At 42.0% G+C, this 25,500-nt stretch overlaps 1 protein-coding gene across 1 annotated transcript in view; it reads right to left on the bottom strand.

Moving 5' to 3' along the window:
• LOC106600539 (gamma-aminobutyric acid receptor subunit beta-1) overlaps positions 1-13,027 on the bottom strand; it is a 43,075-nt gene extending 30,048 nt beyond the window's left edge. The window contains exons 1-3 of the mRNA XM_014191965.2: positions 12,399-13,027; positions 12,201-12,292; positions 11,994-12,061 (exon numbers count right to left, since the gene is read on the bottom strand). Of these exons, the coding sequence (XP_014047440.1) occupies positions 11,994-12,061; positions 12,201-12,292; positions 12,399-12,478 (240 nt within the window). The 5' untranslated portion in view covers positions 12,479-13,027. The remainder of the gene's footprint in view (positions 1-11,993; positions 12,062-12,200; positions 12,293-12,398) is intronic.
• Positions 13,028-25,500: the final 12,473 nt, after the last annotated feature.

The following is a 25,500-nucleotide window of genomic DNA, read 5'->3' as shown; positions in this document are numbered from 1 at the left end:
TCCCTTGTTTCCATGCCAACACCTCCACATAAAGTCATACAAATGTAAGAAAGTGACAATTCAATAAACTTATTGAGATACTCTTGGTGGTGAGGAGAGCAGAAAAAGCCTTTCTCAGACTTTCTTTCCCTCGTGACTTTCTATCTTTCAGATTTCCAGAGAGGTTTAGGTCAGTGGAGAATGATTACATTAAGCATTAAACCCGAGTGCCCTCTGTCGCTCCACACTGTCGGCAGCCTCATGTTTTATCCCACGCTCCCACTGGCTGGGCAGTACCCATGATGTTCCTTATAGGAAATGCTGCTCGACATCTAATCAGATGGGGAACCATTAACTTCCAGTTTAATGGGTCTGGAATTCTGACAGAGTCTATGAAGTTACACTAGAACGGTGGTCGGTCTAGCTGTTAAAATGCTCGGCATACTCTCTGTGTGATGAAATCTTAGCTCTCAATCTTATTTACAAAATGGATCCATGAAATGCTAGATCTCTCGTTTTCTCACTTGCTATCAAACACAAGTGCTTTCTAATATGCATTGTTGAACGCTGTTTGATTTCACATTGGTTTACTAAAAAGGCCTGGGAATGCTGTTTGATTTCACATTGGTTTACTAAAAAGGCTTACAAATAAGCAGCAAGACACCCCCAAAGTTTCTTCACACTAACATTTTGTGAATTCATAGGCTACTTCTGCAGAACAAGATGGTAAACAGTATGCACTCTGACTGCTTCATAAAAAGGACCAGTGTACTGTACTACAGATAGGCAGCACTGTATGGTACCTTACCAGTACATTGCAGTACAGACAGTGCAGTATAGTACAGTACAGACAGAGCCAGTGAGATTAGATTAAATGGAAAATTCACCCATCTGTTCTGGATCAGGTTCACCAAGGGGTTAAAGAAAATGAAGTAACTCGCTTTAAATTCATCTCACAGAGCTCTTAGCGCAAGAATGTCTCCACTCATCTCCTCATCTGCATTATTTCCAGGCCTGAATGGCGAGAGAGCACAAAGAAAGAGAGCAGTTCCACTGCAGCAGTCTGCCTCGTATGGGGGAAATGTCACCCATTACTCCGCATACATATCACTGAGCAACCCAACTTTAATATGGCACATGACAAAAAGATGGAGAAACAGACACTCTGACATCGTCTTTGAGTCATCATCTCAGTTTAAAGTGCCACTGACTCCCTACTCCCTCACTGTTTTCAGAGATGAAATCTTTAGATGGGGTGTCTGGACGCAACCAGACACCCCATGACTCTCTCATACTGTAGTTACTGCAGTAATATAAATGTTGTACCAGAGACTATAGGAAAATCGCCATAGGATTTATTGAAGTGAATTTGGGAGGGGCACTGGGACTCAAAACTCTGCACCGACACTGTCCTCTCTAGGTTTCTTCCTAGGTTCCTGTCATTCTAGGGAGTTTTTCCTAGCCACCGTGCTTCTACATCTGCATTGCTTGCTGTTTGGGGTTTTAGACTGGGTTTCTGTACAGCACTTTGAGACATCTTCTGGTATACATAGGGCTTTATAAATACATTTGATTGATTGATTGATTGTGCAGTGCCTTGGTTGTTCTTTTCCAGGGGTAAATAAAATAAAACTGTCAATCAAACCCAGGTGGGCTCCTGCATCCTCAGTGCTTGGACTCCTGATCATGGCATAGCATACAGTAGCATGGGCAACAGATTTTGAGCTGAGATGAAGTTGTTTGAACAGAGAACCCAGCCCTGACACCTTGATATTTCCCACTGGTGAGATGAAGTGCTATCGGTAGAGCATCACATAAATCCTCATCCTTAGAAGGCGGCGGACACATCAATCTCCCAAACAGATCAATAACTTCTGACCACAAGCCACTATGAGGGCTTCATAAGGTGCTCAATACAGTAGATGCAGCGGAGATACGTAAGGTGCAACGACAGGAGGAGTAGTGGGGGTTCGTAAGCTTCCTCATACTAACAACTGGGCCTACCATGGGGAGTTCTCATTCAGCATAATCACATTTCTTGGCTAACCAGCGCAACATAGCACACATGTCGACAAGAGCGAGGGCGTTACCTATATTTTCATTAACAACCCAATAAAGCGATTATTGCCCGCCTGCCTGTGCTGTTGATTGATTTTGGCACAAGTGGGCTTCCATGGGGCCTGGGAGAGAGTTCTACAGTATATTGAGTGTGGCTGTCACTTTATGAGAGTCATGGCTGTTCTAACCGTGCGCGTGCGGCAGCACTCCTACCGCTCTAACCTTGAGAAACAGAGATGCTACTTTCAAATCTTCCCAAAAATCTGAAAAGAAATGGACTGTGACACAGAGTCAAAGCAATTCCACGGCGGTTGCCATGATAACAAAACAGCTTTTGTGCATCGCTAACAAACAACTTTTACTTGTCGTCACTCAAGCTTGTAAAAAGTGAGGCCCTCACATGTCAAACAAACAAACAAACCACTAAAATCTAGGTACAGTCCGCAATATGAGTAATAGTTAAAGGAAGAAATCCCAAAGAGAAAGGAAAGGGAGTGTGGGTCGGAGAGAGGAGTAGAGAGAGACAAAGATAAAGAGACAGCCCAGCACCAATTCATTACAGTATCTTACACCAGCCACAAGAGGAGAATGACCTGCTATTTCGTAAAGTCTTAAAGTCTTAAGTAGAGCAAAGAGTGCTCAAATCTCTCTGATGCTACAATCCTGCAGAAATCAGACCATTAAATAATCTGAAAACAAGATATCCATTATATCAAGTCTCAAACACATTCTAACTTAATCAAATACTCCTTTAATCTCTAGAAATACTTATTCTTGACTGAGCAGAAATCCTGCAGCCTTTACTACCTCTGTAGTACACTGCCCCATTGGGAAGCACTACTTTCATGTAGGCAGTGTGGCATCCTGGCGACAAGCAACAACGTAGGTTATCCAATACCTGAACACATGCAGCAGCCCTTTTCCAATGAATGTTCGAGGTCGCTCAGGCAGAAATGTTGCCACAGCCAATCACTCAACTCAGGAAGAGGAAGAATACGAGTCTGACCCTTGTGACCTCACAGCAAACCTCCTACAGCTCATGTGGCATCAGTGTCGTCTCGTTACTAGCCGGTTGCCTTTGACAGCACAGCATGTCTGATGACTAAGGTCGGTAAGAGTGAGACAATGACCTGAAATATCCTTGTATAATCCTTTTGGTACTGCCACGTTTTGCCGCTAAATCAGTATACAGCCCGGCCCGCCTCAGACGAATTTCAATGCCACTGCAAGGTTGTATTATTTGTTGAAGAAGTAAGGGCCAAGTGGATTACCCTCCTGTGATTTGGTAAAAACACAAATAAAGCCTTTATACAATGCTTTTGCCTGAAATAGTCATGCTTAGGATAGCATTACATCTCTATGATGAATCTCTCTGTAGCAAATGAACAGTACTAGCATTATATGCAAATAATACAGTACCACTGTTAGCATTATCTGAACTCAAAGCTAACATAAGTTGTTTGCACTTATCTACTCTATGTAGCCTAGGCTGGGTGCTTTTAAGATGGATGTTCAAGAAATATATATTCTATTTTAATTTGTATTCGTAATTGTGATGCATTTTGGCCCATTTTCTCACATACTAGAGTACACATGCCGAGCCGCATTCTAGGGGTACATAGTAATTATGGGGATCGACCTTGAATAATAAAATCAACACATTTACTGTCTCATAACGATGTCCCAATAACCCAATTCAACATGTATAATATATTGAATGTGTAAACTGCTCTTCCAACCCATGATTAGCTCACATACTATATAATTGGCTGTTAATTGCCTACTAAGCAAGCTATAGCCTCTCTTGCCTTCTTAGCTAAATCTGTGAGTCGCTTGCATTTGCGCATCACATTTTCTAAAGAATGTAATTTCTAGTTCAAAATGTTGTCTGTTGATTTTCTATTTGAATAAAATCCTCTTCTTAGTCAGCTGTGTCTTGCACCTCTTCCTGTTTGCTCCTCTATATTTTTCCTTTGCTAATCTATCACAAATGTATTTCACTTTGGGTTAGACCAAAGAAGTACGTTGGCATCCGTCAGGGATAGTCAAGCGGCTTTAGCTGAGGAGGTTTAACAAAAAGCTAATGGGGTGTGAAGTCGGCAGAGAATTTGACAAAAGTGGGAGAAAAGGAGTTTCATTAAGTGGGACATCCTCTATGACTGAGCGACGTTCATTTTCATAACAACAACAACAAAAACAGTTCTTACCCCTTCAAGCATCAAACGCTTAAAAGGTTACACCCGAACAGTACATTATATAAAGCTGGGACCTGTTCCTTAAAAAAATAAAGAAGCAAGAACAAAGAGTTTGATGATCAGATTCATGAATTCGATTGGACTGCAATGCAGTCGTTGCAGAAGGGAGGGAACCACAGAGCAGGGATAGCACATGAGGACCGTCTTGAAGAGAATGCAGAACCTCAGACACAATTCATAGCATTGAAACCCCTGAAGAAAGCTGTAGTCTATATGCACTGCTCTCGATAAAGACTACAGCTTGAAATGGAAGGTTAGCTGTGCTGAGTCTACCAATATACTTACTGGAATGTAATAAATACATAGTTTTAGAGGGACCAATAACCTTGACTGTCTGCAGTGCAAAGTATGCTGTCATTTATGCATAGAATAGTAGTAGTATGATGTGCATACCTGATGGTGGAACGGTGGTGCAAAGAACCTGTCGAGTGACAGTCAGGTATTACTCACAACCTTTATTTAACCAGGCAAGTTAGTAATGACCTGGCAGGGTAGGGGGGTTCTGGTGGGAGAAAGAGAGAGATCCTGCCAACAGATGAGAAAAGGTAAATCCTTTTTTTAATTTTTTTTAATGATCACACATCTCTTAGTTTAACCCAGAAGAGAGGTAATTCGAAGCCACAATCAGAAGTGCTGCCCCTGCATTTGTTTGTAAACTTTGCAACTGGTTCTTGTGAAAATGTAACTGCCACTCAGTTATTCCGTAATAAGCACCCACCAAATCAAAAACGAGGGTGGTGGTTTTGTGATATGTGATTTAGAAAACACACGGTTGTACAATGCACATTGAGAAACCTTTCTAGATGCAAACATCCAGTGTAGTCCAAACCTCAAGTAGCTTGTCAGAAGAAATGCAGTGCTTGTCCCCCAAAAGTATACTGGGTGACAGTGATGTTGCAGGGTGTAAAGTACATGCAATGAAATAGCAATAGACGTACTATAGAATATAATGAATTTATATTTATATCGTGACCAGTATGACTAATGTTTCGGTGTGGCCTTTCTCAAGGAGAGCCGGTGCCAAATGTCTCCATCAGACAGAGCATAAAACCCCCTCCAGCCTCCCAGTCTCATTCACATTAAAATGCAAAACCGGGGAGAGGCCACAGAGGCACAATCAATGACCCATCCAGGCTGTTAGGCTATCCAATCAGAAGTCCGCTGGACCCGGCTCAGAGAAAACAGCACCTTCCATTTTTGTGAGGAGATTTTGTCAGTAGGAATCCAACCTAATAAACAATTCATAACCTTGGCTCAAGATGACAGCTCATCATTGACTCTGCAAACTCTGTCTACATTTACTTGGCAAATTCAGTATCTCATGTGGAAATGACTTATGTATGAATGCTATGAATGTAAATAATGGAAAAGGCTTTGTTCAAGTGCAAGCCTGTGACTTACACTTTATAATTCAATGTAGCCTTTTAACAATAAAGGCCATTTCAGAAGGGAAGCTCACCTGTGTAAAGCTCCTACATGCACTCTACTATCAGATGTCACAAATAACTCAATAGTAGGCTACTCAGTAAAGGGATCCATTTCTTTGGATTAATGTGTTTCAGACAATCCCCCAAATATATGTATTAGAAAAAATATACAAATGTGAAATGTATGGAGGCATTGTTATTGATACTCAATGGCCAGTTGAATGAACGGAAACACAGATACTAAAGGGTCTATTCAATCAGATCCACTTTAGCCGACATCCTAAAGAGGACATTGCCATTGGCTGCACGGAGTTTCATTAAAAGAAATCCCATGCAGGCTTGTTTACAAGTTTAAACACTGGAATGTGAGACGTAATCTACAGCTCAATTAGGCTGATAGAAATCCTCATTATTTTGTTAAATAGTTGAACAATTCTCAATTTGAGCGTCATTATTATTATTATTCTTTATATATTGTTTTTAATTTTTTCCCCCCTTTTCGTGATATCCAACTGTGATCCAATTACGATCTCGTCTCATCGCTGCAACTCCCCAAAGGGCTCGGGAGAGGCGAAGATCGAGTCATGTGTCTTCTGAAACATGACCCACCTAGCCGTGCTTCTTAACCCAGAAGCCAGCCGCACCAATGTATCGGAGGAAAAACACTGTCCAACTGACAACCTGAAGTTAGCTTGCAAGAGCCCAGCCCACCACATTTAACGTGAGTGGGAAGGGTGTGGCTTCGTGACAATGATCAAGAGCAGCTGCTCACCGATTTGACAGCTCCAATGCAGTTACACCTCTGACATTGGCAAAACAACAGCTATGTGGGGGTCAGATACCGCTGGTTAATGCATAATCTGATTGAATCTAAGCCTAAATTATAATAATTTTGTGCAAATAGTCTGTTCTTCATAAATGATCAATTGTGTTAAAACGAGATATAATGATCCATTATAGATATATTAATATGTTATTATAGCTATTACTTTGGTATTATCATTATTGAACTGAAAAGGTTCACCAATCAAAAACAAAATGGGTATTTGAGAGGCAATTTTGAATATAATTTGTGTGTTTGAAAGAACTATAGAGTTGAGAATCTTCAGGACCTTACCAATGATAAACATTGGACAAATGTTTAACCTTTTCACATGAGTTACTGTAATGCTATTGGCTAACCAGATTTTCCTACAGGCATGATTTGCAGACTGTTTGTGTATACTGAAGGTTATGACTCAGTCCTGCTGGTAGAATACTGCTAGGCAGTGTCATGTCCACAGTACTGCCAAGTCTGACCAGGAGGAGGCTTTGCTGATCAGCCACAGTGACTGACTGACTAGCATGGCAATCCCCCCCTGTTACTATCACAAAACACCACATGATTTCCAGTGTGTATATCATACAACAGTACCTGCATGTACTGTATGTAACAAGCGCAGGCAACACACACATACGTCATATTGAGAGCTACAGTAAAGCCATACCGTGACAAGATTTGCAGTATATTCATCCCCTGTGATAAAAAAACAAAAACATTATGGGCATTCGGAAAGTATTCAGACCTCCACATTTTGTTACGTTACAGGCTTATTCTAAAATGGAATAAATCGTTTTTTCTCCTCATCAATTTACACACAATACCCCATAATGACAAAAAAAAATACTGTTTTTTAGAAATGTTTGCTAATTTTTAAAACATTAAAATAAAGTATCACATTTACATAAGTTTTGAGACCCTGTAGTCAGTACTTTGTTGAAGCACCATTGGCAGCGATTACAGCCTCAAGTCTTCCTGGGTATGACGCTACAAGCTTGGCACACCTGTATTTGGGGAGTTTCTGCCATTCTTCTCTGCAGATCCTCTCAAGCTCTGTCAGGTTGGATGGGTAGCGTCACTGCACAGCTATTTTCAGGTCTCTCCAGAGATGTTCAAAACGGGTTCAAGTCCGGGCTCTGGCTGGGTCACCTCCCTGACCAAGGCCCTTCTCCCCCGATTGTTCAGTTTGCTCTAGGAAGGGTCTTGGTGCTTCCAAACGTCTTCCATTTAAGAATGATGGAGGCCACTGTGTTCTTGGGGACCTTCAATGCTGCAGAAATGTTTTAGTACCCTTCCCCAGATCTGTGCCTTAACACAATCCTGTCTCTGAACTCTACAGACAATTCCTTCAACCTCAGTTTCTGCTCTGACATGCACTACTAATTGTGGGACCTTATATAGACAGGTGTGTGCCTTTCCAGATCATGTCCAATCAATTGAATTTACCACAAGTGGGCTCCAATCAAGTTGTAAAAACATCTCAAGGATGATCAATAGAAGCATGATTCATCTGAGCTCAATTTCAAGTATCATAGCAAAGGGTCTGAATACTTATGTAAATAAGGTATTTGATTTATTAAAAAAAAAAACAATGTGGCAAAAAAAATCTAAAAAACGGTTTTTGCTTTGTCATTATGGGGTATTGTGTATTATGGGGTATGGGGTATTGAGGAGCAAAACATTTAATTTAATCAATTTTAGAATAAGGCTGAAACTGTGGAAAAAGTCAAGGGGTCTGAATACTTTCCGAATACACTGTATATATGCATGCATGACACCAGTGGCGACCCGTCATTCAGGACAGATGCAGACACCCACCTGTTTTGAGCCGCATATTTTTTGCAACAAAAAAATAGATTATTATTATTATTATAATTATTAAAAATACATATATTTTTTTGGGGGGGGGGGGTTGCCTGTTTTGCTTGATATTTTGGCATTAATACGTGTCACATATCAGCTTGCAAACAATGTAAAAAATAAAAATATATAATTGAGTAAATAAATAAAGCCTCCATACAAACATTGTCTCTTTTTTGCTTTCTTGAGTAAGGCAGCGCCAAAATCCAGGTGCTTCAGCCTAGCTCAGTGCTTTCTGTGGTGGTGGGGCAGCTAGCGGAAAATACAGAGCATAGGGGTTGGTAATGTTCTCTAGTTGCGCAGTGATTGGCTCAGTGTTCTGTCACTCACGGGGAGAGCTGGAAAATTCAAGCCCCTTGGATGCTGCCATAGAATTACATTAGAAGTGCCAATCCAAAAAGGCTCAAGGTCATTGGCCACAGATAAAACTACGTCAAATCACATTATACCAACAGTAGCGTTGATTGGACTGATCATGTCAATATCATACAATCTTAGCTAGCAGTCATCATCATGAATCAAGTCGACAATCTACTGGCACATCCTTTTTGATCCTTGTCATTAAAGACAAATAATGAAGAGAAATTATAGATAAAACGTATCGGTGCTCATCGGCCGTTTGACATTAACATTACACAACAAGTTGGAAATCGCAAATTCAACAATGAGTGGTTTGGAAGGGATCAGTGGCTAACTGCAAGCATTGCAAAACAATCACTAGCCTGCTATTCAGTGGAGTGGGTGTGTGGTCCCAATTCTAGGTTTAAGGTTCTCTTTTCCAAGCTTAAAATGATAAACATTCAACATTGGCCATGCTGTCAATCCAGCATCTTTTCTGCCGCGCTCAAAACAACTGTTGACTCAGAACTGGAAAATCTGACTTCCGTGAGTTTATGACAACTGGGAAAAACGAGCTCCAACTGGGAAAATACATTTTGAACTGTCATCCAACTTGGTATTGTAAGTCGGGAACTCTGGCCTCTTTCTAGAGTTACGACCTGAAGATCCCTGAGGTCATCATGATTCAACCTTGTTTTTTTCTGAGTTCCCAGTTGTCTGGAAAGCACCATAACTCTAGAGAATGCCAGACTTTAATGACAAAGTTTGATGACAAAATTTGCCCACGAAGGACCGTCGTGCCACCTTCCTGTTCAAGTGAGGACAACACAACAAGGTGAGTGCAAAAATGTATTGTATGCTGCTGCATAAATTATGTAATATGCCAGGGAGATATGTATACTGTAGCTAAGGAAGTAATACTAAGTGTATGTTGTGTAGTAATCTGTTAGTAGCCCATGTGCCTCACCCTAATAATTTGGTCTATTTTTCCCTCTTAATTTCACCTACTGTTCTGATTTGGTGGTGCACATGTAGCCTATAACCTGTTTTAGAGAAATGTTATCATCGAATATTGTAAGAGATTTCATTGTCTGCATATATGCCCCCTTTATTTATCCTACGGTTCTGACTTGGTGTATAGGGAGAACACTGTAAGAACAGTCCATGTTCTGAATTCTGTCGGTGTACATTTCAAAAGTGCTGAACAAATAGTTATATTGACCATGTCCGTCCTAGCTAGCTCATTATTGTCTTAATCGAAATTACAGATTGCCTCTTATCTGCTTGTTGTCCCCTTATGCCACAGTTTGTATACTCAATTGTCAGTAGAAACCACATTTGTTAGAAACCACATTTGCAAGTCAACCATATCGCAATTTTTTTTTTTTAAAGGCAGTAAATGAGGCTGAATGAACTGTTTCGCTGCCAGACAAGGCTCCGCTGATAGCCAGGTGTAGCAGTGGTAATGTGTTGGGACTGCTGTTGAGATTCTGCTGTTGGGACAGCTTTATGTAGTTCCTAACAGCTTGTGGGCACTGTTGTGCAAAGCTGTCATCAAGGCAAAGGGTGGCTACTTACAAGAATCTAAAATAGAAAATACATATTGATTTGTTTAACACTTTTTTGGTTACTACATGATTCCATATGTGTTATTTCATAGTTTTGATGTCTTCACTATTATTCTACAATGTAAAAAATAGTTAAAATAAAGAAAAACCCTGGAATTAACTTTTGGCTGGTACTGTATATAGACTGCGTGTACAAAACATTAAGGACACCTGCTCTTTCCATGACATAAACTGACCAGCTGAATCTAGGTGAAAGCTATGATCCCTTATTGATGTCACTTGTTAAATCCACGTCAATCAGTGTAGATGAAGGGGAGGAGACAGGTTAAAGCAGGACTTTTAAGCCTTGAGACAATCGAGACATGGATTGTGTAACTGTGTCCTTCAGAAGGTGAATTGGCAAGACAAAATATTTAAGTGCCTTTGAACAGGGTATGGTAGTAGGTGCCGTGGGGCAGCATACACAAAGTTTTCAATACTCCTTATTCTTGTAACATTCCTATTTGTTGTAAATATATATTTTATATCTTCTATACCTTAGCTGTGGCTGCCTTACACTGAGACACAGGTTGGTTTTGTGAGCATGCCTGCTCATTTGTACATTTATAACAAAACACTCAGCCAGACACCTTCCAACATTTAAAAAATGTTTGCAACATTTTCTTAGAACATCACTCTATCCAGTTGTCATGCAATTTTCCGGCAGTTTTAAGGCACTCGGAGCCATTTTAAGAATATTCCCATGACATTCCCAGAACATTATTGTAGACATATCTTTGCAGACCACATTTCGACCATCAAAATGGGAATGCCAAAGCTCCCAGAGCAATACGATTGTAAAGACTGCAGTTTTCTGTAGCATCATGAAAACCTTGAACTTTACCCGACATTCCATAAACACTGCTGAGCAGAAAAAGGTATTTTCTTCCTTTCCATGCAAGCATACACACACACTTTACACTCATGCCTGCTGTTACTATTTTTTTTTACATATGGAAGACTAGTTGAACCAAGCATGAATTCATTTGTATCCATCACTGGCACCCTGACAATGCTGCTGCATTCATATGCACACACTAAGTGCCCAAATTCAGCATCACAATTTGTCTCTACTGGGCCTCCTTGTTGAGTCACTGACAACGTTATGTAATTACTGCATTGAGGCCAAACCAGCAAACATGCACAATATTTCAGTCTCCTCCTAGTCACTTTATCCTCTGTCAGAGTGTGTACTGTATAGAAGACACCTCAAAATGATGTAGGTACACACGTGTGTAGAATAGCTAAATTGGAAAAATCGATGTGCAGCACCAATTCTCTCTCTCTTTATATATATCGGTAATTATCTGTCTTTACTTGTTCTGACACCACAGGGAAGTTAATGCATATGGATGGATTTGACACATTGCGGTAGCTCTCCTTGCTGCTGAAATGCAGTGAACCATTTTGGTCAACGTGAAAACGTTAGGCCTATACTAGTGGCCAAACAAGGGCAAATACAGAAATACAAAGATGTATCATTACATCTAGAAGACAGTGGCATGGAAGACGCACATCTGCAGACATTAGAAAATGACCCAAGCGGTTATCATGTGTTCTGTGTTATCATATTACTAGGCCTATCTAACATGTGTTGCACGAGGCACATCTCTCCTTGCAAAAAAAAAACATTAGGTAGGCTACTTACCATGTTGACTTCAGAAACCATGTCGATACTTGCGATATCTATGCTCATTCCAACGTCCACAGGGGCACCTTTAAATCGCACGTAAAACACAGGTATCAGTGGCATTTTAATCAGACAGCTCGCCGACACGACAAATGAATCTGCATGCGACTTGTTATTAGTCATTAGCCAACATTGGGTAGACTTCACCCGAAAAAAGGAGTTTACCTCCAAAATCAGGCCTCAGACGAATGTCATACCCCTTAAGCAGTTTGTCCACGGTCGCTTTCACAAATGACATGTTGCTAGGCTCGTTGGCGCTAAAGGGAAAATATATGGTATTGATTTAGAATCTTTATCAAAAACTGCAGAGTAAGGGACTGGCAAGACAGGCAGAAACAAGACATCACACCCGTGGGATCTCACCTTTGAGCGCCGCAGACCATGGCGACCATTAGGAAAAGACAAAAAATCTCCCAGCGTCCGCGGTCCAAAGCCGTCCACATCACTAACTTTGATCAGAGAGATAGATGACTTTGAGCGAAGATTTCAGAAATGCAACTTTGTCACAGGCTGCCCAATTATTCCAAGACAACGCATGCGCGTCGTTTTACCAACATTCAAATTGTATTTGCACAAAAACACGCTATTTCGTAAAAAAATTCGGCGACTTCGATAGAAAAACGGTATTCGCGTTTCACCTGAGCTGTCGATGCTGGCACAAGAAGAGGTCGCCGGGATGCATGCAGTAGCTGAACCGTATCAATATGCTAGGCAGATCCCATCACCTCCGGCTAATTCGAGCATTTCAGCAGACACAGCAGTGTCCGGAGCAGATTTGCATCAAGCAGGTATCCCTGTGTTGGTCGGTTGAAGATCTTAAAATAATAAGCATTGAACGCGTCTCTCCATTCACCTTTAGTCAGCCCTATGTGGGGCATCGTGCAAAACAAGCACGTCTGAGGAGCTGCGCAATTTCTGAGGTGTACCTGTACGCCCGAGCTCACTCGTAGCGCATTCCATTCGCCACTCGTCACGGGCTAAAGCCCAAGTTATTTTTATTTTTTTAAGCCCAGAAAACGCATTACAAATCGCAACGCACCAATAATTATTTAATGAGAGAAGGATGAGCTATTGGAGCTGCATTACGTGCTATAGGACTATGCTACAGAATGTATAAGAAGAAATGTGCTGCTATTTCTAGTGATGATATTGACAGACTTCTGACTAATTTGCCAAATTAAACTAATTAGCATTTTACTGGTCACCTTGTGCTAGGCCACATGATTATCTCAAGTTAAATCATGGGGGGGAGAGAGAGAGAGAGAGAGAGAGAGAGAGAGAGAGAGAGAGAGAGAGAGAGAGAACCTGCAAATACCATGTGCCAGAAGTATCAGTTCTGTGAATCAATTGGTGGAAAAAATGCATTTGACTTATCCTTGGTCTTCATACTGGTTTAGCTCTCAGGTTGTCTCCAAGGACCAATACGTGGCCGTGCAGTATGGGTTTGGTGATGCATCACAGGACAGAACTGTTTAAAGATTCATGACTTCTGTTGGGTAAAATGGTTCAGCATCAGTTGAAGCCTACTTGCTAGGGAGTGAGAAGCAGTGGTGGATTGGCCATCTGGACCATTTTATAGGTGAAAGCAGGCTGAAAGAAAAAAATACATATACAGTATCAGTCAAAAGTGTGGACACACCTACTCATTCAAGGGTTTTTCTTTATTTTTACTATTTTCTACATTGTAGAATAATAGTGAAGACATCAAAACTATTAAATAACACATATGGAATCATGTAGTAACCAAAAAAAGTGTTAAAAAAATCGAAATATATTTTAAATTTTAGATTCTTCAAAGTAGCCACTTTTTGCGTTGACGACAGCTTTGCACACACTTGGCATTCTCTCAATCAGCTTCACCTGGAATGCTTTTCTAACACACTTGAAGGAGTTCCCACATATGCTGACCACTTGTTGCCTGCTTTTCCTTCACTCTGCGGTCCAATTCATCCCAAACCATCTCAACTAGGTTGAGGTCGGGTGATTGTGGAGGCCAGGTCATCTGATGCAGCACTCCTTCACTCTCCTTGGTCAAATAGCCCTTACACAGCCTGGAGGTGTGTTGGGTCGTTGTTCTGTTGAACAACAAATGATAGTCCCACTAAGCGCAAACGAGATGGGATGGTGTATCGCTGCAAAATGCTGTTGCAGCCATGCTGGTTAAGTGTGCCTTGAATTCTAAATAAATCACTGACAGTGTAACCAGCAAAGCACCATAAGACCTCCACGCTTCACGGTGGGAACCAAACATGTGGAGATCATCCGTTCACCTACTCTGCATCTCACAAAGACACGGCGGTCGGAACCAAAAATCTCAAATTTGAACTCAACAGGCCAAAGGACAGATTTCAAACGGTCTAATGTCCATTGCTCGTGTTTCTTGGCCCAAGCAAGTCTGTTCTTCTTATTGGTGTCCTTTAGTAGTGGTTTATTTGCAGCGATTTGACTATGAAGGCCTGATTCACTCAGTCTCCTCTGAACAGTTGATGTTGAGATGTGTCTGTTACTTGAACTCTGTGAAGCATTTATTTAGGCTGCAATTTCTGAGGCTGGTAACTCTATTGAACTTATCCTCTGCTGCAGAGGTAACTCTGGGTCTTCCTTTCCTGTAGTGGTTCTCATGAGAGCCAGTTTCATCATAGTGCTTGATAGTTTTTGCGACTGCACTTGAAGAAACTTTCAAAGTTCTTGAAATTTTCCAGATTGTCTGACCTTCATGTCTTAAAGTAATGATTGATTGTCGTTTCTCTTTGCTTATTTGAGCTGTTCTTGCCATAATATGGACTTGGTATTTTACCAAATAGGGCTATCTTCTGTATACCACCCCTACCTTGTCACAACACAACTGATTGGCTCAGACGCATTAAGAAAGAAAGAAATTCCACCAATTAACTTTTAACAAGACACACCTGTTAATTGAAATGCATTCCATGTGACTACCTCATGATGCTGGTTGAGAGAATGCCAAGAGGATGCAAAGCTGTCATCAAGCCAAAGGGTGGCTACTTAAAAGAATCTCAAATAGAACAAAATATTTAGATTTGTTTAACACTTATTTGGTTACTACATGATTCCATATGTGTTATTGCATAGTTTTGATGTCTTCACTTTTATTCTACAATGTAGAAAATAGTACAAATAAATAAAAACCCTGGAATGAGTAGGTGTGTCCAAACCTTTGACTGGTACTGTATTTATTTTTTGGGGAAAAAGAGAGTGATGCAGCCCATTGGCCTGTTAAAATGTTTTTACCTGTGTAGTACAGCAGAAGTGGGCTGGTGTAGCTGAAATGCCAGAGTCTAATTTTGTTCCCAGTCCGCCACTATATCCAGTTTTAAAAAGTCACTAACCACTTTCTAATTTCCTAGACATGTGATAATGAGTAATACCCATAAGTGTGAACAGTCTCATGCCTGCAAACCAGGGTTGTCAATTCCTCTTATTGGACACCAACTGGATCCCCTCTGAAGGCAGATCCCCGAAGCCTATGTGTTTCATTCTTTGTGTGGCTCTCAAATGAAAATGAACTGAAATAAGAACTTAGATGATAATTATTCATGGTGTAGACTGCCTTAGACCTTGCAAGTTCTGTATGGGTGTCTAGAGTGGAAAGTAATGGATTTGGTTTTATGTTTCGAACAATAAATGTACAACACAATTACACAAGGTTAGAATGATGGTGGTACCTGGTACTCCAATAGGCAATCAATGTAAACTTAGCAAAAAAAGAAACGTCCTCTCACTGTCAACTGCATTTATTTTCAGCAAACTTAACATATGTAAATATTTGTATTAACATAAGATTAAACAACTGAGACATAAACTAAACAAGTTCCACAGACATGTGACTAACAGAAATGGAATAATGTGTCCCTGAACAAAGGGGGGGTCAAAATCAAAAGTAACAGTCAGTATCTGGTGTGGCCACCAGCTGCATTAAGTACTGCAATGCATCTCCTCTTCATGGACTGCACCAGATCTGCCAGTTCTTTCTGTGAGATGTTACCCCACTCTTCCACCAAGGCACCTGCAAGTTCCCGGACATTTCTGGGGGGAATGGCCCTAGCCCTCACCCTCCGATCCAACAGGTCCCAGACGTGCTCAATGGGATTGAGATCCGGGCACTTCGCTGGCCATGGCAGAACACTGACATTCCTGTCTTGCAGGAAATCACGCACAGAACGAGCAGTATAGCTGGTGGCATTGTCATGCTGGAGGGTCATGTCAAGATGAGCCTGCAGGAAGGGTACCACATGAGGGAGGTGTTGTCTTCCCTGTAACGCACAGCGATGAGATTGCCTTCCATGACAACAAGCTCAGTCCGATGATGCTGTGACACACCGTCCCAGACCATGACGGACCCTCCACCTCCAAATCAATCCCGCTCCAGAGTACAGGTCTCGGTGTAACACTCATTTATTTGACAATAAACGCGAATCCGACCATCACCCCTGGTGAGACAAAACCGCGACTCGTCAGTGAAGAGCATTTTTTGCTAGTCCTGTCTTGTCCAGCGACGGTGGGTTTGTGCCCATAGGCGACGTTGTTGCCGATAATGTCTGGTTAGGACCTGCCTTACAACAGGCCTACAAGCCCTCAGTCCAGCCTCTCTCAGCCTATTGCAGACAGTCTAAGCACTGATGGAGGGATTGTGCTTTCCTGGTGTAACTCGGGCAGTTGTTGTTGCCATCCTGTACCTGTCCCGCAGGTGTGATGTTCGGATGTACCGATCCTGTGCAGGTGTTGTTACACGTGGTCTGCCACTGCGAGGATGATCAGCTGATCGTCCTGTCTCCCTGTAGCTAGGATTTTTACGAATTATCTTTGAAAGACAGTGTCCTGAAAAGGAACAATACTTTTTTTGCTGAGTTTAGTTACCTGTGCTAGTTAGTGTTCATAGTTGCTTCTCATTGTCTGGTTAGGAGCTGTCTATGGTTCTGAAAACCTTACGGTTCCTTTCAGTGGTGCTGAAAAGACATCCAAACGGGGACACACCTTCACTCACACCTACTGCTGACTAATTTCTGTTTATCTGCACTGGAGGAAGACTGGTTAGGAGCTGTCCCTGAAAAGTGTATGGCCCCTAGTGGTACTGACAGGATAGCTACCATGGTCACACTCCTTCCACCACAGGTAGTGCTCCTGATTGTTTGCTGTTCATATGCACTGAATGAAGCCTGGTTTGGTGCTGAAAAATGTTTGGCCCCTTGTGGTGCTGAAAGGACAGCTGCCATGCTGCATGTATGTTATGGGCCACACACCTTCACCAACACCCAGTGCTTTAGACTCTGCATCTCATTTCATTGGAATCATTTGATATAGTTTCAGTTCATGTTTGTTTTTAAACCTTGAGATTTGGTTGGTAGGTCAACTAGATGCTCCTAGACATTTTGTAATAGTCATGTTCCATTTACTTCATTATGTCTTCATGTGATAAAAGTAAACGTTGCACCATGCAAGCTTATATTTCTAACAGTTGCCTTGCAATGTATCTCTACAATAATGTGATAGTCAACAAGAAACAAAATAGAAAAAAACGAGGTGGTATTATGTTCCTTTATTGTTCTGTTCTTCTCATCTCAGACTGTCAGTTGATTTGATTTCAGTCATGGATCTGTTCTGTGAGTCACCTTCATGTTTGTGCTATTGTAGTCAATACACAAAAGGTACAGAACAGCAATCAGGGGCCACAACAATGCTGTATATTCAACCCTAGTGCTGCTATTATGTTGCCATGTCTAGCTTTCCCTCCCTTCTACTGCTACTGAAGTCTACCTGGCCCCCTTCCCCCTTCCCCTCCTAGGCAGGCAGAGGTGTTGCCCATGTGACTTCTGGCACCAGCTGCCTCTTTCTGACGCCCCCCCGCCCCCCCCCATCTCAACCCCCAGAAGCAGGGCATCTGCTCTCCCCTGCCCTTGGTGGTGCGTTAGATAACAATTTGGAAAAATGTCGGTAACTGTTCGTATCACACTTAAAATGGACCAAGAAAAGTGTATAATGGACATGCTGTTCATATCTAGTTTTAAGTTGTTTATGTCACATGCACAAGTACAGTGAAATGCCTTTCTTGCTTGCTCTTTCCCAACTATGCATTAATCAATATCAGTTGTACTATATAAAAAATAAATAAAAGTAAAGTAAAACACAGCAGAAATGGAAATAAGAACACAAGAACATAAGTAAGATATATTTATTTATTATTATTTAACTAGGCAAGTCAGTTAAGAACAAATTCTTATTTTACAATGACGGCCTACCCCGGCCAAACCCTCCCCTAACCCGGACGACGCTGGGCCAATTGTGCGCCGCCCTATGGGACTCCCGATCACGGCCGGCTGTGATGCATCCCGGGATCAAACCAGGGTCTGTAGTGACGCCTCTAGCACTGAGATACAGTGCCTTAGACCAGTGCGCCACTCGGGAGCCCAAAATATATACAGGGTCAGTTCCAGAGTCAGTGCCAAAACCATATTTACAAAGCGTAGGGATATTGGAGTGGGAGGGTTAGATATGTATAGGGGTAACGAATAAATAAAGACTAAGTTAAGACTGTCTACAAGCCGCCGTTACATCTTTATGTCCTTGGGTTGTGCCTCTCTGCAGCCTTTCACCATGTCAAATTATAATGAAAACTGACCTAATTGTTTTTTTCATTGTTGTTTTTCCATTGCTGCTCTTATGGGAAGCACCACGTCTCCAGTTGTAACATAAGATGGAGTACCATGTTTTTGTGCTGCTACCATATTGTGTTGCTACCATGTTGTTGTCATGTTGTGCTGCTTCCATGCTGTGTTGTCATGTGTTGCTGCCTTGTTATGTTGTTGTCTTAGGTCTCTCTTTATGTAGTGTTGTGTCTCTGTTGTTGTGATGTGGGTTTTGTCCTATATTTATATTGTATTTATTTTTTTATTTTTTTAATCCCAGGCCCCGTCCCCGCAAGGCCTTTTGCCTTTTTGGCAGGCCGTCATTGTAAATAAGAGTTTGTTCTTAACTGACTTGCCTAGTTAAATAAAGGTTAAATACAAATAAAAATAAAAATAGAAGGAATTTACATCTCCAGACTAATCCATTTTTCTAGAATGGATGTGTACAAGATTAAAAATCTTCAGTGAATAAATGGATAAAGCAGTGCACCATTCACTAGCTTTCTGTAGTTGATGATGTATTTTCTCTGGGATGCACTGATGATGTGCATTATTTGCTCAGCTAGGTTTCATCTCTGTGCTAAGTGTCATCTCAACAGCTGCAGAGAAGACCAATGTGCACATTGTTGACAGGGCTCATTCATAATGGCTGTTGTCAGTGCCACAGTAGCTGACTTCTATCTTTTCACCAAGTATACTCTGCAGAGAGAGACACCATACAAATGAATTATCTTATTCCTGTGTTTGTCAGATCACTCTCAAACTTCCACACAGACTTACCGTAAGTTAATGGTGATATACAGTGACATATACTGAATGTACAATACATGCTGATATGTTTTCTCTGTCATGGGGATACATATATAACTGCTGTTTCCAATGACTAAATACCTTTGGGCCATTGCAGCCAGTGTGACTGTGTATGTTTCTCACCAAGTTGTCATGGGAAAAAAACACTGAATATGAATTACTGTAAATCTGAATCAGAATCTGCTCTGATGTGTTTTCAGTGTGTATACTGTATGGGAACTAACCAATGCAAAGACTTAGCCACCCTAGGCAAAAGTGCTGCATAAGTGAATGCATGCAGTATAATGAATGAATGAATGAATGAATGCATCATGAGTCATACACTTGGCTACAAAGGTCACATGTTCACAATGTCTAATTACTGTAGTTAATAAGTAGCATATGCTATCAATTAGTGAACTAGGTCATACACTAGGTCAGAACTAGGTCAGACACCTGCTCATCGAACATCTCATTCCAAAATCATGGGCATTAATATGGAGTTGGCCCCCCCTTTGCTGCTATAACAGCCTCCATTCTTCTGGGAAAGCTTTCTACCAGATTTTGGAAAATTGCTGCAGGGACTTCCATCCATTCAGCCATAAGAGCATTAGTGAGGTCGGGCACTGATGTTGGACGATTAGGCCTGGCTCACAGTCGGCGTTCCAATTCATCCCAATGGGGTTGAGCTCAGGGCTTTGTGCAGGTCTGTCAAGTTCTTCCACACCGATCTCGTCATACGATTTCTGTATGGACCTTGCTTTGTGCACGGGGGCATTGTAATGCTGAAACAGGAGGCCTTCCCCAAACTGTTGCCACAAAGTTGGAAGCAAAGAATTGTCTAGAATGTCATTGTATGCTATAGCGTTAAGATTTCCCTTCAATGGAACTAAGGGGCCTAGCCTGAACCTTGAAAAACAGTCCCTGTGTTACGCTCGTCGTTTGAATGAGGAGACCAAGGTGCAGTGTGGTAGGCGTACATCATTTCCTTTAATAATGAACACCAACAAAACAAGAAAATGAAAAACCGAACGTAACGTTCTGCAGGGCTAGACAGAACAATGCAAAAACAAGATCCCACAATCTCAGGTGGGAAAAAGGGCTGCTTAAGTATGATCTCCAATCAGAGACAACGATAAACAGCTGCCTCTGATTGGGAACCATACTAGGCCAACAAAGAAATATACTGCTCAAAAAAATAAAGGGAACACTTAAACAACACATCCTAGATCTGAATGAAAGAAATAATCTTATTAAATACTTTTTTCTTTACATAGTTGAATGTGCTGACAACAAAATCACACAAAAATAATCAATAGAAATCCAATTTATCAACCCATGGAGGTCTGGATTTGGAGTCACACTCAAAATTAAAGTGGAAAACCACACTACAGGCTGATCCAACTTTGATGTAATGTCCTTAAAACAAGTCAAAATGAGGCTCAGTAGTGTGTGTGGCCTCCACGTGCCTGTATGATCTCCCTACAACGCCTGGGCATGCTCCTGATGAGGTGGCGGATGGTCTCCTGAGGGATCTCCTCCCAGACCTGGACTAAAGCATCCGCCAACTCCTGGACAGTCTGTGGTGCAACGTGGCGTTGGTGGATGGAGCGAGACATGATGTCCCAGATGTGCTCAATTGGATTCAGGTCTGGGGAACGGGCGGGCCAGTCCATAGCATCAATGCCTTCCTCTTACAGGAACTGCTGACACACTCCAGCCACATGAGGTCTAGCATTGTCTTGCATTAGGAGGAACCCAGGGCCAACCGCACCAGCATATGGTCTCACAAGGGGTCTGAGGATCTCATCTCGGTACCTAATGGCAGTCAGGCTACCTCTGGCGAGCACATGGAGGGCTGTGCGGCCCCCCAAAGAAATGCCACCCCACACCATGACTGACCCACCGCCAAACCGGTCATGCTGGAGGATGTTGCAGGCAGCAGAACGTTCTCCACGGCATCTCCAGACTCTGTCACGTCTGTCACGTGCTCAGTGTGAACCTGCTTTCATCTGTGAAGAGCACAGGGCGCCAGTGGCGAATTTGCCAATCTTGGTGTTCTCTGGCAAATGCCAAACGTCCTGCACAGTGTTGGGCTGTAAGCACAACCCCCACTTGTGGACGTCGGGCCCTCATACCATCCTCATGGAGTCTGTTTCTGACCGTTTGAGCAGACACATGCACATTTGTGGCCTGCTGGAGGTAATTTTGCAGTGCTCTGGCAGTGCTCCTTCTACTCCTCCTTGCACAAAGGCGGAGGTAGCGGTCCTGCTGCTGGGTTGTTGCCCTCCTACGGCCTCCTCCACGTCTCCTGATGTACTGGCCTGTCTCCTGGTAGCGCCTCCATGCTCTGGACACTCTGCTGACAGACACAGCAAACCTTCTTGCCACAGCTCGCATTGATGTGCCATCCTGGATGAGCTGCACTACCTGAGCCACTTGTGTGGGTTGTAGACTCCGTCTCATGCTACCACTAGAGTGAAAGCACCGCTAGCATTCAAAAGTGACCAAAACATCAGCCTGGAAGCATAGGAACTGAGAAGTGGTCTGTGGTCCCCACCTGCAGAACCACTCCTTTATTGGGGGTGTCTTGGTAATGGCCATAATTTCCACCTGTTGTCTATTCCATTTGCACAACAGCATGTGAAATGTATTGTCAATCAGTGTTGCTTCCTAAGTGGACAGTTTGATTTCACAGAAGTGTGATTGACTTGGAGTTACATTGTTTTGTTTAAGTTTTCCCTTTATTTTTTTGAGCAGTGTATAAACATAGATTTGCCAACCCAAGTCAAAAACAGACTCTCTAAGGTCAGGGCGTGACACACAGACCATTATTCCTCCTCCACCAAAATGTACAGTTTGCACTATGCATTGGGACAGGTAGCGTTCTCCTGGCATCCGCCATACCCAGATTAGTCCGTCAGATTGCCAGATGGTGAAGCGTGATTCATCACTCTAGAGAACGTGTTTCCACTGCTCCATAGTCCAATGGCGGTGAGATTTACACCACTCCAGCCAACGCTTGGCATTGCGCATGTTGACCTTAGGCTTGTGTGCAGCTGCTCGGCCATGGAAACCCATTTCATGAAGCTCCCGACGAACAGTTCTTGTGCTGACGTTGCTGTCTGAGGCAGTTTGGAACTGAGTAGTGAGTTTTGAAACCAAGGACAGACAATTGTTACGCGCTATGCGCTTCAGCCCTCAGCGGCCCCATTCTGTGAGCTTGTGTGGCATACCACTTCGAGGCTGAGCCATTGTTGCTCCTAGACATTACCACTTCACAATAACAGCACTTACAGTTGACCGGGGCATCTCTAACAGGGCATAAATATGACGAACTGACTTGTTGGAAAGGTGGCATCCTATGGCGGTGCCACGTTGAAAGTCACTGAGCTCTTCAGTAAAGCCATTCTACTGCCAGTGTTTGTCTATGGATATTACATGGCTGCGTGCTCGATTTTATACACCTGTCAGTAACAGGTGTGGCTGAAATAGCCGAATCCACTAATTTGAAGGGGTGTCCACATACTTTTGTATATATAGTGTATTTGGAATGGCTATAGATGATGAGTCATTTTACATAAAAAAAAACAAGTAGGCTAAAGATACAGTGAAGTTAGTGAGTAAGAATGTAAGATTAGGCCTACATAAGTGGAGGTTGCTGAGGGGAGGACGGCTCATAATAATGGCTGGAATAGAGCAAATGGAATGGCATCAAACCATGTGTTTGATATATTTGATACCATTCTACTGATTCCACTCCAGCCATTACCACAAGCCCATCCTCCCAAATTAAAGTGGCCAACATGTAGTAGTATAAAAATACCATAAAGTATATAAAGCATGAGAATCAATAAATCAATATGGTTATCAATAATCAATCAATATCAATTTCAAAAAGAGAAAGTAAATATAATGTATTCAATGTTATTTATTTATTTGTATACAAATGTATATTATAACATACTGTTGATTTACTTAGGATATCAAAATACATCAAACAATATCAAAAAGGTAATCCCCACATTGGTAGATCATCTAAAGGAGGTACATTGAACATTGAACAGGAGAGGAATGTAATTTAACTGGTGCTGTTAAAGTGAAAGTGAACTGTAAAAACTCTATGCCCTCTAGTGGTTTGAAATATGCCAAGCCCTTTAGCTCACACTGTAAAGCCACTGTCTAATCATTCCATCATTTTCAACCACCGAAATAATAATAACTGTATACAAATATTATTTTGGGCATTATGTCTTGGTGGTTTGAGTGCCATATAACTCTTGTCCCACTGCAAGTAGCCTAATGCAGGCAGGCAGATTTTAACTGCAGTATCAACACAACCATCTAAACATGCTTATGTAACTGAATCTCATTATAATCATCATGATTGATCTAAATTTTGCTCACATTTGTAATTGCTATTTGAAATGTATGTATTTTTTGCCTCAATCAGTATCGCGGAAGTTCATCGCTATATAGTGTGATTGAAATGTAAAGGTCATTTCCGATGAGCCGACATATGCAGGGTTTACCGTGAATACAGTCTCCGCGAACGCATGTACATTGCCTTTCAGTCGCGCTGATCTTCCGCAATACGGATTGAATCGAGCCCTTACTCCTATTTCTCTACTTGCACTGGAACAAGCATGATGCAAGGCTCAACAACACACTAATCAGTCCCAGAGAAATATTGTCTGACCTCTATCGACATCTAGTTGTGGAATGTGCTTCCTACAACCATAAGCACAGTGTACATTGCCTGCCATACACTTACAACCAAATCTCCAGACTAGTGTTTCCCAAGGTCAGGGGTCTGAAATGCAGGATGAAAAAGTATGGCGTCTTTCCCTTACGTTTGAATGACGTCATGAAAAAAAGACGTCTAGTTACCTGATGTCTCAACAAAAAAAAGCCAAGCTTTTCTTCACTGGCCTGGTTACACATCCACCATAGCTGCTGGAACCATGTTGTGTAGGACAATGTGAAAATATCTGGGCCAGCATATTACAGTTAGTACAGTAGTGTAAAAAGGGTATAGCAAAACTGTATTTGTACTTCATCCTCAGTGTCCTTAGAGTCATCAATGATATGAAACATAGAAAGACTTTGAGTGGACTGTGGAGTCAGCTCTAAAAATAAAAATGTGTGTTTCATTGTGTGTGTGTGTGTGTTTGAAAGAGAGAGCAAGTAAACAAAAAAGGGGGGAGAGAGAGAGTGAATGAGAGAGCAAGAGGTTGGGAGAGTGCAAGAGAGAGAGAGAGCAAGAGGAGGGGGGAGAGAGAGAGAGGGCCGACAAACACAGTAACAGACATTAAGGGGTCTTCCTGATCTCCTCATCCATACAAAGTGCCAACTGTGATTAGTGTTTGTGTCTGAGGAGAGTCTGAGTCCCATAGGCAGGCATTCACCTCACACTTGCTGCCTGCTTGTTCCACTGTGTACTTATAGAACAAAGACACACTCATATGTACAGCCTTGGGCTAGTGCACGCGCATGCTTTGCGAGCAACCACACACACACACACACACACACACACAAACACACTGAGTTTGAGCCAGATGCAGATGCTGAAGAGAAGTAAAAACGAGAGCATGAAGCTAAATTACATATCAAAGGTGAAGTTCAAATGAAGTGCAACAGCATCAACACAATTTTTTGTCATGAAACATATGGGAATTGCCACAGTACAATTAGTGTGAGAAATAAGGAATTATTTATTTCAGCTGGACTAAAGGGTTAGAGTTTAGGGTGGTCTCTGATTTGGTCCAACTGAAAAAATGGAATTCCTTATTTGTCATGCCAATTGTACAGATTGTTAACCCTTACACTAACCCTAACCTAGACTTATGTCCACATCATGGCTCAAGCCTAAGCCTAACCCTAACCTCAACCTCAACCCTAACCCCGTCAAACAGTTTATGTCTGCTTGAGAAGCATCATTGGGTAAGGCTACCCAAGAGGGCGAACCTAACCCCTCTCCCCCTTCCCATGCACACACACATAATTTTTTGAAGATGACAGCATCTTCAGTG

The sequence above is a fragment of the Salmo salar genome, chromosome ssa01 (genome assembly GCF_905237065.1).
Source record: "Salmo salar chromosome ssa01, Ssal_v3.1, whole genome shotgun sequence".
Taxonomy (NCBI): domain Eukaryota; kingdom Metazoa; phylum Chordata; class Actinopteri; order Salmoniformes; family Salmonidae; genus Salmo; species Salmo salar.
The sequence above is the reverse complement of the archived record's forward strand: the minus strand, read 5'-3'. Positions and strand labels throughout refer to the sequence as shown.